This window comes from Sus scrofa, chromosome 13 (assembly GCF_054392235.1).
Source record: "Sus scrofa isolate SSC_HxYL_T2T_F1_AM1 chromosome 13, Sscrofa_HxYL_maternal_Yorkshire_Landrace_v2.0, whole genome shotgun sequence".
NCBI lineage: Eukaryota > Metazoa > Chordata > Mammalia > Artiodactyla > Suidae > Sus > Sus scrofa.
Window position 1 is genome coordinate 148,515,521 of NC_139395.1, and position 14,040 is coordinate 148,529,560.

The 14,040-nt window shown below is 42.6% G+C and overlaps 1 protein-coding gene across 2 annotated transcripts; it reads left to right on the plus strand.

Moving 5' to 3' along the window:
• Nucleotides 1-209: 209 nt before the first annotated feature.
• Nucleotides 210-10,608, plus strand: TM4SF19 (transmembrane 4 L six family member 19). Of its 2 annotated transcripts, none has more exons than XM_013991129.3 (6): nucleotides 210-332; nucleotides 4,420-4,621; nucleotides 5,290-5,367; nucleotides 7,892-8,061; nucleotides 8,308-8,491; nucleotides 9,763-10,608. In XM_013991129.3, the coding sequence occupies exons 2-5, from the start codon at nucleotides 4,421-4,423 to the stop codon at nucleotides 8,486-8,488; spliced, it is 630 nt and encodes a 209-aa protein (XP_013846583.2). In that variant the 5' UTR covers nucleotides 210-332; nucleotide 4,420; the 3' UTR covers nucleotides 8,489-8,491; nucleotides 9,763-10,608. The 2 variants fall into 2 exon arrangements, with proteins under 2 accessions (XP_013846583.2, XP_020925821.2); XM_021070162.2 differs by having other exon boundaries at nucleotides 10,025-10,151.
• The last annotated feature ends 3,432 nt before the right edge of the window (nucleotides 10,609-14,040 follow it).

Sequence of the window (14,040 nt, forward strand, 5' to 3'; positions counted from 1 at the left end):
CTTAGTTCACGAGACCATGCCTCCTGGTTCCTTCCTTAGAAGATCACATGAAAATGAGCAGAGAGTGGGTCATCAGGAGAGGGCTCTCCAGGAAGAAGAAAGCTCCTTTGATGGAGGCCTGTGGGCAGTGAGTGGTGTTGGGCAAGCATGCCCACACACACCCGCCTGGGTGACCTCCACATATATACAGCGTCTCCCTGGCCCTCCCTAGGAGTCCTGAAAGAGCAGCCTCCAGTCCAGCTCTGCAGGAACCCCAGCTGGGGCCACAGGTGTGCAGGCCCACTCCTCCCAGGTTCTTTCTCTCCCATCCTGCTTCTTGCTGCTGGATGCAGGTAAGCAAAAATGGAACTGCCCAGTGAGGGGATGGCCAGGGAATAGTGGAGCCTAGCAGTTAAGAGCACAAACGTCCCACTCAAAGGTGACCTGGCTCAGCCACTGAGCAGCTGTGTGACTTCAGGCAATTCATGCAATGTCTCTTTGCCTCAGACTGTCAACGTTCGGCCTTAACGCATGCTTAGAATACTTTTCTCTTCCTCTCTTTGCCCGTCTATTGTCTTGTCGTCAAGTTTTAGCTCAGACAGCCCTTCTTCCAAGAGGCTCTGCCTTGCTTCTGCCGACAAGACTAGGCAACTCTCTGGGTGCTTCCATCACACCTTCAGTTGGATACAGTTCTTCTGGGCACTTGCTAGGGGCGTGGTTAGTGTCCCCTCCAGATTTTAAGTTCCTCAAGGCAAGAGATTGTCCCTGATTCACCAGAGTGAATAGTGCCTGGCAGATAGTGGTCCCTTAATATTTATTTGACTGATGAAAGAATGATAAAATGCTGGCTTGGTGATGAGGTGGAGAGACATACAGAATTTGCAGTCTCTTCCTCCATATGACTTAGCTGATCACTTAAACTGTTGCCTGGGAGTTCCCATTGTGGTGCAATGGAAGCAAACCCCGACTAGTATGCATGGGGACTCGGGTTTGATCCCTGGCCTTGCTCAGTGGGTCAAGGAACCGGTGTTGCCATGAGCTGAGGTATAGGTCACAGACACGGCTCGGATTCCTCATGGCTGTGTCTGTGGTGTACGCTGGTGGCTACAGCTCCAATTCAACCCCTAGCCTGGGGAACTCCATATGCCGTGGGTGTGGCCCTAAAAAGACAAAAAACCAAAACCAAAACCAAAACTGTTGCCCAGACTTGTGGTTCGTGATTTGTTCACCCAGCTGGGATCTCAGGTTGGAACAGGACCTCCCTTAAAGCCTGGTTATAAGGTTTTATCTTATGATCCCTGCTTGTCTCTTCAGATATCAAATCAGCCCAACTCTGCTAATCTCCTGGCTCACATGTGTGGAAGCACTTCTCAGAATGTGGTGATTTCTAGGGGAACAGAGTCAGGGAGAGGAAGTGAAATTCAAGTTGAGTCACAGCCCTCCTAGAGGCAGCAGCACAACAAGTGCTTTTAGTAGAAGATAGTGGGGCGGCCAGGAGTCTGTGAATTCCTTCATCCCGAAGGCTGTACTCAACTTCTTAGTTTTCCCTCTGCATGTTCATATTTTTCTAATAAATTTTATCTAGCCTAAGATCCCAGTGATTTTCTCCTTTGTTTTCTTCTAAAATTTTAAAGTTTAGATCTATGTTCCATTTCCAGTTCATCATTGAAGAGGGCTTTCAGTGATAGGCAATTTTTTTTTTTTTCCTGCAACAGCGGCATGTGTAAGTTCCCTGGGTCAGGGATTGAACTTGTGCCACAACAGTGGCCTGAGCCACAGCAGTGACAATGCCAGATCCTTAACCCACTGAGTCAACAGAGAATTCCCAAAAGTATATTTTTGTTTGGGATATGAATTGTTCCAGCATTGTTTGTTGAAGACGCTCTCCTTTTCCCACTATAATACCATATTTTTCAAAAATCATTTGGTCATATATGTGTAGCTCTATTTTTAAATTCTCCAGTCTGTTCCTGTGATCTGTGTGTCTGTATACACCATTACTTCACTGTCTTGATTACTGTAACTTTATAATGTCTTAAAAAATCACATGATGTAAGTGCTCCAGTTTTGTTCTTCTTTTTCAAACTGTTTTGGCCAATCAAGCTTCTTCGCGTTTCCATATACATTTAGATTCAGTTTGTCAATTTTTGCAACAAAACCCTACTAGGAGTTTGACTGAGGTTGCATTGAATCCGTGCAATTTAGAGAGAATCGACAATTTAGAGATAATTGACATGTTAATAATACTGTTTTTTGATCCATGAACCCGATATATTTCTCCATTTATTGAGCTCTTTAATTTTTCTTAGCGATGTTTCGTAATTTTTAGTGTATGGCTCTTGCACAGATTTTGTTACATTTATCCATAAGTATTTCCCTTTTTTTTTTTTTTTTTTTTCATTTTAGGGCCGAACCCGTGGCGGACCGAAGTTCCCTGGCTAGGGGTCCAATCAGAGCTGCAGCCACCAGCCTATGTCACAACCACAGCAATGCCAGGTCCAAGCCACATCCACAACCTACACCACAGCTTGCAGCAAGGCTGGATCCTTAACCCACTGAGCGAGTCCAGGGATTAAATCTGCATCCTCGTGGATACTATTTTTTAGAGCTGCACCAGCGGCATATGAAGGTTCCCAGGCTAGGGGTTGAATCTGAGCTACAGCTGCCGAGCCTACGCCACAGCCACAGCAACCCAGGATCTGAGCCTCGTCTGTGGCCTACACCACAGCTCATGGCAAAGCTAAATCCTTAACCCAAGGAATGAGACCTGGGATTGAACCCGCAACCTCATCGTTCCTAGTTGGATTCGTTTCAGCTGTGCCACAATGGGAACACCACTGGTCAGGTTCATGGATTTTATAATTTATCATTGCTTGTATATAAAAATACAATAGAATTTTTGCGTATTTAATTTGTTATTCAGTAACCTTGTAGGGAACTCAGCTACTAGTTCCACAAAATTTTTAATAGATTCCTTACAATTGTCTTTACAGAAAATCATGGTACCTGTGAATAATGACTTTCCTATTTCTTTCTTTCTTATCTCTGGCTTTTACTGCTTTTTATTTTCTTATTGCCCTGGATAGGACCTCCTGAACAATGTTGAATGGAAGTGGTGACAGTGGACATCTTTAAAACGACATCTTTTACTTGTTTTTACTTATTTTTAGAGATTTCCCCAATTTTATTTTTTATGAAAATATAGTTGATTTACAATGTTGTGCCAATTTCTGCTGTACAGCCAAGTGACTCAGTTATATATATATATGTGTGTGTGTATTTATATATATACACATATATTCTGTACTAAAATATACACATATTCTTTTTAAAATTTTCTTTTCCATCATGGTTTATCCCAGTGGATTGGATATAGTTCTCTCTGCTATACAGTAGGACCTTATTTTTTACATTCTAAATACAATAGTTTGCATCTACTAACCCCAAACTCCTAGTCCATCTCACTCCCTAAACCCCCTCCCCCTTGGCAACCACAAGTTGTTCTCTATGTAAAATGACATTTTTTTTTTTTTTTGTCTTTTTGTTGTTGTTGTTGTTGTTGTTGTTGTTGCTATTTCTTGGGCCGCTCCCACAGCATATGGAGGTTCCCAGGCTAGGGGTTGAATCGGAGCTGTAGCCACCGGCCTACGCCAGAGCCACAGCAACGCGGGATCCCAGCCGCTTCTGCAACCTACACCACAGCTCACGGCAACGCCGGATCATTAACCCACTGAGCAAGGGCAGGGACCGAACCCGCAACCTCATGGTTCCTAGTCGGATTCGTTAACCACTGCGCCACGACGGGAACTCCTAAAATGACATTTTTTAAAGCAAGTAGATGACACCTTTAGAAGATTGTTTTTCTGGAGTTCCTGTCATGGTGCAGCAGAAATGAATCCGACTAGGAACCATGAGGTTGCTGGTTCAATCCCTGGCCTCATCCAGTGGGTTAAGGATCCAGCATTGCCGTGAGCTGTGGTGTATGTAGGTCACAGACGCGGCTCGGATCTGGCATTGCTGTGGCTGTGGTATAGGCTGGCAGCTGTAGCTCCGATTTAACCCTAGCCTGGGAACCTCCATATGCAGTGAGTGTGGCCCTAAAAAAAAGTTTGTTTTTCTGTACAAAATAGAGGTAATCACTGGCTGTCATATAGGTACAAGCAAATTATAATGGGATAAGGAGTGTAAGGGAGCGGGGTGAGAAGGAGAGAGAGAAGGGGAGAGAGAATGGGTTGGCAGTAAATGGAACAATTAAATTCTATCCACTGGGAAATATTTATGAGTTTTAAATCAAGTTCCTTGGCTTTTCTCCATCTGACCCTGGGAGGTGATGTGTCTGTGGTTTATTTCCCCCACCCCACCTTATCCCCTAGGAGTCCTCCTAGCCCTCCACATCCCCCAGTAGCAGAGCTACCATGACCCTCCTTCCATTGGTTTCAGGATGCCATCCTCTCCCTGTGCGATGGCATGCTCACGGACCTGCTCCCGCATCCTGGGGCTGAGCCTGGGGGCTACAGCCCTGTTTGCTGCTGCAACCAACACAGCGCTCCTCTTTCCTAACTGGGATGTGACCTACCTGCTAAGGGGCCTCATTGGGAGGCAAGCCATGCTGGGCTCTGGACTCTGGGGAGGTGGCCTCATGGTAAGTGTCCCTGGGTTGGAACTCCCGACATGCACCCTGCTAGGGGTAGAACAGTGAGATGAGAGGGAAGAGTGTTTTGATTCCTTGAACAAAGTTTGAACTAACAAACTGATGGTGGGTCTATAGCAACTCCAAGGAATAGAATACTCTAGGAAGACTGGTCAAAGATTTCTGAATTTTGGAGTAGGCAGGCTGGGTATGAATGTTGCTATCTGTCACATCAGGCTAGTCATGCAGAATTGGGTCCTGACGAAGCCAAATCCTCTGGGAAAGATAGCATAATTAAGTCCATGTGAGATGTCCACACTATTTTAACAGCCATAGGTGGCAGCCAGTCAGTCTCTTCTAAACACTCTTTTTTTTTTTTTTTTTTTTTTTTTTGTCTTTTTGCTATTTCTTGGGCTGCTCCCACGGCACATGGAGGTTCCCAGGCTAGGGGTCGAACTGGAGCTGTAGCCACCAGCCTACGCCAGAGCCACAGCAACTCAGGATCCGAGCCACGTCTGCAACCTACACCGCAGCTCACGGCAACGCCAGATCCTTAACCCACTGAGCAAGGCCAGGGATAGAACCCGCAACCTCATGGTTCCTAGTCGGATTCATTCACCACTGCGCCATGACGGGAACTCCTTCTAAACACTCTTAAACACTCTTCCTTCTTCTCCCAGGTACTCACTGCAGCTATCCTCATCTCCTTGATGGGCTGGAGACGTGGCTGCTTCAGTAAGAGTGGGCCTTGCCAAAGCGTAAGCACCAAGCACCTGATTCTATTCTGCCCTTTTCTTCCCCCTCCCTCTTTCTTTCGTCTGCACCCATAGCATATGGAGATTCCTGGCCCAGGAATCGAACCTACATCACAGGAGCAACCCAAGCCACAGCAGGATCCTTAACCCGCTAAGCCACTGTTTGTTCTTTTTTTTTTTTTTTAAGGGCTGCACCTGAGGCATATGGAAGTTCCCAGGTTAGGGGTCAAATTGGAGCTACAGCTGCTGGCTTACACCGCAGCTACAGCAACGTCAGATCCAAACCTCGACTGTGACCTACACCACCGCAACACCGGATCCTTAACCCACTAAGCGAGGCCAGGGATGGAACCCACAGTCTCATGGTTCCTAGTCAGATTTGTTTCCGCTGAGCCACAAGGGGAACTCCCTACCCGGGTAGTTCTGATTCCACTCTTCTAATATCTAAAATCTCCCCCACGTTCTATTACTTTGGAGGTGGAGTGATAAAGAGGCAATTTTAGTCTTAGGATTTGAGGTCAGGTCCTGACGGTACCCTTCAATAACCCTAAACTCTTGGGCAGGTTCTCAGGTCTTTGTGTAAAATAGGAGTTAACAGGATCAAGTCCAGGGAATAAGTGTTTAGTGAACCATAAATGTCTACACACATGTGAGGAACGATTCTTATTAGTTTTAGCCTATTGAACAATATGGACATGAGTTATGTACATTGTAGTCATGTGTCATTGATAGAAAAATGTCCTGGCTATTTTGCTTATTTTTCTTAGAGCTGGAAAGTTCTCCAGAGATCATCTCATGACTAGATTCTAGTCTAGTTTTTTCATTTTACAGATATTGAAACTGAGGCCCAGAATAAGTTCGTACTCTATTAATTACAGTAGCATCTATATATATTTGAAAAACATCAGAACATAAATGTATAAGCTATATTGCTCATTCTGTCTCAGACACATGAATTTGTGGGCTTCTTACAGAAACTCTGAAGCCTGCTTATATATCTGCAGTCCACATGCTGGGAACCCCAGTGATTCAGAATTATATGTTAAAGAATTCAGATATAAACACCCACACACTTTACTCACTTTTCTCAGTCACAGCTGGTTTTCCCCTAGGCAAGTGGTTTTCAGACATAAATGTGTTCACAGAATCCCTGCAGGGTTTGTTAAAACACAGAGTGCTGGGTTCCACCCTGCAGAATTTCTGATTCATAGGTCTGGGCTGGAACAGGATGGGGAGGGAGGGAAATTTGCATCTCTAACAAGTTTCCAGGAGATGTGATGTTGCTGAGGCAGGGACCACATTTTGAGAACCATTATCCTAGGTTTACATCAGATTCATTTATCTTGAGTCTTTTAACTTAGAGCCCAAACTCTTGTGGCACAGGGGGTTAAGGATCCGGTGTTGTCGTCACTGCAGCAGCTTGAATCACTGATGTAGTGTGGGTTCAAACCCTGGCCCAGGAATTTTCATATGCCGTGGGTACAGCCAAAAAACAGAAACCTTATTTCTCACCTTTCTGTGGCCCCTCCCAGGTTCTAAACCAGCTTGACATCAGTGGGAAAATGACTCTGTGTCGGCCTACTGGTTAAAGATTCAGCACTGTCACTACTATGGCTCTAGTTCAACCCCTGACCCAGGAATTTCCACATGCCACGGGCAGGGCCAGAAAAAAAATACATAGATAAAATAATGTGTGCTTTGGGAAGGAGGAAAAGAAAATCTAGTATCCTGAGAAAGAAACCAATTTGGAAGTTAGAACCCTGCCAAGGAAATGAATATATCACTGTTTTTTGGGAGGGAAATGAGTGGTACATAGACTAGAAAAAAGTATGACAGAACTGTAGTCATTTCAGAGTTGACTGTTCTTTCTTTCCTTCCTTCCTTCCTTCCTTCCTTCCTTTTGAAAAAAAATACAGCTTTCCCTTAAAACGGTCAGAAGGGGCTTAGAATAACCAATCTGACCCTTGAAGCAGGAGGCTGAATGACTGCAGTCTGAGTGTAAAAGTTTTCATTATTTTATTTTATTTTTTGTCTTTTCTAGGGCTGTACCACGGCATATGGAGGCTCCCAGGCTAGGGGTCCAATTGGAACTGTAGCCGCCTATGTACACCACAGCCACAGCAACACTGAATCCTTAACCCACTGAGCAAGGCCAGGGATCAAACCCTCAACCTCATGGTTCCTAGTTGGATTCAATAACCACCGAGTCACGATGGGAACTCCTGAGTGTAAAAGTTTTTGATGCCAGACTAAGAGCCTGCTGAATCAGGCTGAACCCGCTGCCAGATCCAGGTGCCAGTGTTTCCTTTTCTCCATTCCTTCTCTCCCACCCCTTCCTGGCTCCACCCAGGGACCACTCATCAGCCAACCCTACCTTGGGTATGCTTTAAAGGAGGTGCTGTGAGTAGGATTATCCATGTGTGGGGAAAGCCTGAGCACCAGAGACGTTAGACTTGTTAAGAGTGCCCCACAGGTCACCTGGTCACAGCCCCATCTCAGGCTTGCTGATTCTTCTCTCCTTCTGCAGATGCTTACTGCTCTGTTGTCAAGTGGCCTGGCTTTGTTTGGAGCCTTGATTTGCTTTATCACTTCTGGAGTAGCCCTGAAAGATGGTCCTTTTTGCATGTTCCACGTCTCATCCTTCAATCAGACCCAGACTTGGAAATATGGTTACCCATTCAAAGACCTGCATAACAGGTAAATGGAAGGATTTGTAGTATCTTCAGAGAGAAAAAGACACACAGATGGACTACGAATTCTTTTTGATCATGCATTTTAGCATCTCACTTCTCTGTTGCCCAGAAAATTGGAAATGCAATGGTAGTCGCCCTCAAAACTCTAGTCCTACGTCCTGAGCTAAGAGAGAACACAGGTTTCTATTGAGGCTGCTGGGGCTTATCTTACTTATTCCTCAACCTCTGGTCTCCTTATTTTTGGGGATAGGAATTATTTGTATGACCATTCCCTCTGGAACTCTGTCTGCCTGGAGCCTTCTAAAGCTGTCATTTGGCATGTGGGCTTCTTCTCCGTCCTTCTGTGTATCAGCCTCCTCCAGATCCTCCTGGTGGCCATTCATTTCATCAACAGCTTCCTGGGCTTTTTCTGCAGCCTCTGTGAGAAGTGACAGGTAATCCTCTCTCATAACATGAATGTTTTCATCATAAGATGCCTTGAATCATTTCTGCAAGAGTGGGTATGGATTATAAACAAATTTCCCTTTTAGGTAGTCATGTAATAATAGCAATAATAATTCCTTGCACATATGTTAAATGACGCATTGCATTTTTTTTTTTTTTTTTTTTTTGCTTTTTAGGGCCGTACCCATGGCATATGGAGAGTCGCAGGCTAGGGGTCGAATGGGAGCTATAGCCACTGGCCTACACCGCAGCCACAGCCGCACCAGATCTGAGCTGCGTCTGCAACCTACACCACAGCTCACGGCAACGCCAGATCGTTAACCAACTGAGTGAGTCCAGGAATTGAACCCACAACCTCATGCTTCCTGGTCGGGTTTGTTTCCACTGTGCCACAACGGGAACTCCATATATAATGCATTTTAAATTACATTGTAAACTGCAATGTGCTATATTAAGAAGAAATAATTAAATCATTATTATTGGGTAGAAATTTATAGTCCATAAAATATCCTCCAGCCATGATCTCATTTCAGCCTCTGAACAGCCCCATAAAACTGGCCACATATTACAGATGAAGTCGAGGCTCCTAGAGGAAAATGGATGTACTGCCCAACAGTACTTAGCTAGGTTTAGGTAAAGTCAGTACTTGAGCACCTACCTTTTAAATGAGATTTCACTAGATTAATGGACTGAATTGTGTCCCCCCAAATTCATAGGTTGAATCCTAGTCCTCAATGTGACTTTGGAGATAGGACCTTTAAGAAGCTAATTAAGGTTAAATGGGTCATGAGGGTGGGACTCTAATCCAGGAAGAATGGTATCCTTATAAGAAGAGGATGAGACAATAAACATGAAAAGATGTTTAACATCACTAATCATTGGGGAAATGCCAATCCAAACCATAATAAGATGTCATCATCTCGTCAGAATGGCCAGTAGCAAAAAGGCAAGAAGTAACAAATGGTGAGGATTTGGAGAAAAAGGAATTCTTACACCCTGTTCGGGTGGGAATGTAAACTGATGCAATCACTACAGCAAACAGTATGGAGTTTCCTCAAAATGTTAAAAAAGAACTTGGAGTTCTCGTGTGGCCCAGTGGGTTAAGGATCTGGTGTTGTCACTGCAGTGGTTTGGGTCTCTGTTGTGGCACAGGTTGGATTCCTGGCCTGGGAATTTCCATATGCTGTGGGTGCAGCCAAAAAAAAATTTTTTTTAAAGGACTGCCACATGATCCAGCGATTCTATTTCTATTCTATTTCAGGGTATTTGTCTGAAGCAAACAAAAACACTAATTCAAAAAGATATCTGACAAATAAATTCTGGAGAGGTTGTGGAGAAAAGGGACCCTCCTACACTGTTGGTGGGACTATTAAATTGGTGCAACCACTATGGAAAACAGTATGGAGGTACCTCAGAAAACTAAATATAGAACAACCCATGTGATCCAGCAATCTCACTTCCAGGCATATATCCGAACTAAACTTTTATTCAAAAAGATATATGCACCCCTATATTCATTGCAGCACTATTCGCAATCGCCAAGACATGGAAACAACTTAAATGTCCATCGACAGATGAATGGATTAAGAAGAGGTGGTGTATATACACAATGGAATACTACTTGGCCATAAAAAGACCAAAATAATGCCATTTGCAGCAATATGGATGGAATTAGAGATTCTCATAGTAAGTGAAGTAAGTCAGAAAGAGAAGGACAAATACCATATGCTATCACTTATATGTGGAATCTAAAATATGGCACAAATGAACCTATCTACAGAACAGAAACAAACTCATGGACTTGGAGAATAGACTTGTGGTTGCCAAGGGGGAGAGGGAGAGAGTGGGACACACTGGGAGTCTGCGATTAGTAGATGCAAACTATTGTATTTGGACTGGATAAGCAATGAGGTCCTGCTATATAGCACAGGGAATTATATCCAATCACTTGTGATGGAACATGATGAAAGTTAATATGAGAAAAAGAATGTATTTATATGTATACATATATATGTAACTGGGTCACTTTGCTGTACAGCAGAAATTGCAAAACATTGTAAATAAACTATAATAAAACATTAAAAATAAATATATAAAACGTAAAAAAGATATCTGCATCCTTATGTTTGTTGCATTATTTTCAATAGCCAAGACACAGAAACAACATAAGTGTCCATCAATGGGTGAATGAATGGACAAAAAATATATCACATACACACACAATAGAATACTTTTCAGCCATAAAAAAATGAAATCTTGCCATTTGTGACAACATGGATGGACTTAGAGCATATTACGCTAGGTGAAACAAGTCAGACAGAGAAAGCCAAATATCATATGGTCTCGCTTGTGGAATTTAAAACAACAATAATAGCAACAAAACCAAGCTCATAGTGCAGTGAACAGACTAGTAGTTGCCAGAGCTGGGGGTGGGTGAGAGAAATGGGTGAAGGAAGTCAAAAGGTACAAGATAAATAAGTTATAAAATATTTAAGTCCTGGGGATGAGATGTACAACATGGTGACTATAGTTAATAATAATACCGTACTGCATATTTAAAGTTGCTAAGAGAGTAAATCTTTAAAGTCCTTATCACATGAAAAAAAATTTTTTTGTAACTAATCTTTGGTGCTGGAGGTTACATAGACTTATTGTGGTGATCATTTTGTAATACAGACAAATATCAAACCATTATATTTATACATCTGAAATAAATATGATGTTATATGTCAATTTTATTTATTTACTTATTTATGCTGTTTACGGCTGCACCTGCGGTGTATGGAAGTTGCCAGGCTAGGGGGTCAAATCGGAGCTGCAGCTGCCGGCCTACGCCACAGCCGGATCTGTGACCTACCATGCAGCTTTCGAGAATGCTGGATCCTTAACCCACTGAGCAGGGCCAGAAATTGAACCTACACCCTCATTGGTACTAGTCAGGTTCGTAATCCGCTGAGCCACGAGGGGAACTTCTGTTAATTTTATTTATTTATTTATTTATTTATTGCTTTTTAGAGCCACATCCACAGCATATGGGGGTTCCCAGGCTAGGGGTCGAATTGGAGCTGTAGCTGCCAGCCTATGCCACAGCCACAGCAATGCAGGAGCCTTAACCCACTGGGCAAGGTTAGGGATCGAATCTGTGTCCCCACAGATGCTAGTGAGATTCGTTAACTGCTGAGCCACGATGGGAACTCCTCAATTATATTTAAAAATGACAATTTAGGGTGTATTTCCAGAATAAAAGCATGATTAAATTTTTCATGAAATTTATTCACCTGTATTAATAGATTTAAGGCGGAAAAATCCTAATGATTTTCTTCATAAATGCTGAAAAGGATTTGATAAAATCCAACATGCATTCTTAATAAAACTAAGAAAATGAAAAAATATGGGTCCTTCCTTATCATAATACAATATATCTCAAAAGTCAGCATTATGCTTTTTTTGGTGGGGGGGTGCTGCATATTCAGTGGCATATGGAGTTTCCCAGTCTGGGGTCAAACTGGAGCCGCAACTGCTGGCCTACGCCACAGCCACAGCAACCTGAGATCTGAGCCCTGTCTGCCATCTACACCAGAGGTCATGGCAATGCTGGATCTTTATCCCACCAAGTGAGGCCAGGGATCAAACCCACATCCTCATGGATACGAGTTGGGTTCCTAATCCATTGAGACACAATGGGAACTCCATGCATCATGTTTAATGGAGGAATACTGGCAGTAATCTCATTAAACTCACAAATAAGGTGACAACACTCACCATCATCATTATCACTTATTATTGTTCTTGAGATAATATCCCAAGCAAGTAATCAAAAGGAAATTACAGATATAAAATAAGAAAGAAGGCAAAGTTATCATTATATTTGGACAATGAGATTTCACATCTAGAGAACTGAAATAAATTATATTACAAACAATAAGAGAGTTCCATATAATGTCTGGGTACAAAATAAAAATTTGGAATCAAAATCTTCATATAAATAAACAAGAAGCAGTTAACAGATAAGGAGATGGGAAAGTCTCATTTACATTAGAAACCAAAAATCAAAATAACCTAGTTACAAACATAAAAAAATCATAAAATACTTATTGAAGAAACATTTAAAATATTACTGAAAGACAAAAAATAAACTTGAACAAATATAAAGGCATACCATTAACTTTGATAGGAAGACAATGTCATAAAATGTGAATGCTCTCAAGCTAATCTATAAATTTAACATGCTGAATAAAATCACCATTCAGATTTGGTGGAAGAGGATATGGAATTAGATAAGCTGGTTCTAAAGTTCACTTGAAAAATGAACAAAATAGGACAGCCAAGAAATTTCTGAAGAAGGTGGCAATGAGGTGGGACTAACTCTACTAGATATTAAATATGAACATAAAACTATAATAATTAAAACATTGTGGTACATTAAATGGACAGACAAATTTATGGGTCAGCCTAGGGAGCCCAGAGATAGAACTAAATATTTGTGAGAATTCAGAATATGCTAAGAGATGTGAGGAAAAAAAAGAAATGGATGAAATACCAGATCTCTCTCTCCATGGGAGCACAGAGGAAAAGGCCATGTGAGGTCACAGCCAGAAGGTAGCCATCTGCAGACCAATGAGAGAGGCCTCAGTAGAAACCAAAGTTGTTGACACCTTGATCTTGAATTTCCAGCCTCCAGTAAATAAATTTCTGTTGTTTAAACCACCCAGTCTGTGGTACTTTGTTATGGCAGCCCAAGCTGACTAATCCACCAGTGTGCAGTGCAGTTCAATAGGCAGTATATGCTGAATACCCACTGTGTACTTGGCACTGCCATGCATGCTGTGAATTCAAAAATGACTGAGACATGGTGCTTGCCCTTGGACCCTGCCCTGTCCTTGAAGATCTCATGGCCATTTAGGGAAAAACATCTACCAATAATTTGATTGTCATATGATAAGGGTATAAGGAGTGCTTGGAGGGACAAGGCACCACTAAGGAGAGGATCTGTGAGAGATGAAGGAAGGCTTCAGATGTATCTGAACTGATTCTTGAAATGGTTAGCCTAGCAGAGAAGGAAGGAAAGGCTGAGGGAAAAGAATACTCAAAAACATGGAGGGGACATTATACAACTATAAATGTAATAAATTCATTGAGTAATGAAAAAAAGAAAAAGAGCATGGAGGGAAGACACAGGATGGTGTGGGTGGAGGAGTACTGTGATGCCACAGCTCCTTAGATGTGGAACTGAGAACGCAGAGGACCTCCTTCTCTCCCACTTAGGGAGCTTTGGTCAAGAGGGATATTGGGAGAATTTCTTTTCTTAGTTTTTGAGGCTAGCAGGATCACACAGCTTTCTTTTTCTTTTTTTTTTTTTTCCCCACACAGCTTTCTAAAACAGAACCAGGGACTGGTGCTCACAAGCAGGAAATGCATCTTAAGTCTGCTCCTTTCTGACTTTTGCCCTGTATCAGGAGTGTACATGAGGCTGGGAGAACTACAGGTTGGCAGTTATGGATTAGAGCAGGACACTGCGAACTTTTTCTGTAAAGGGACA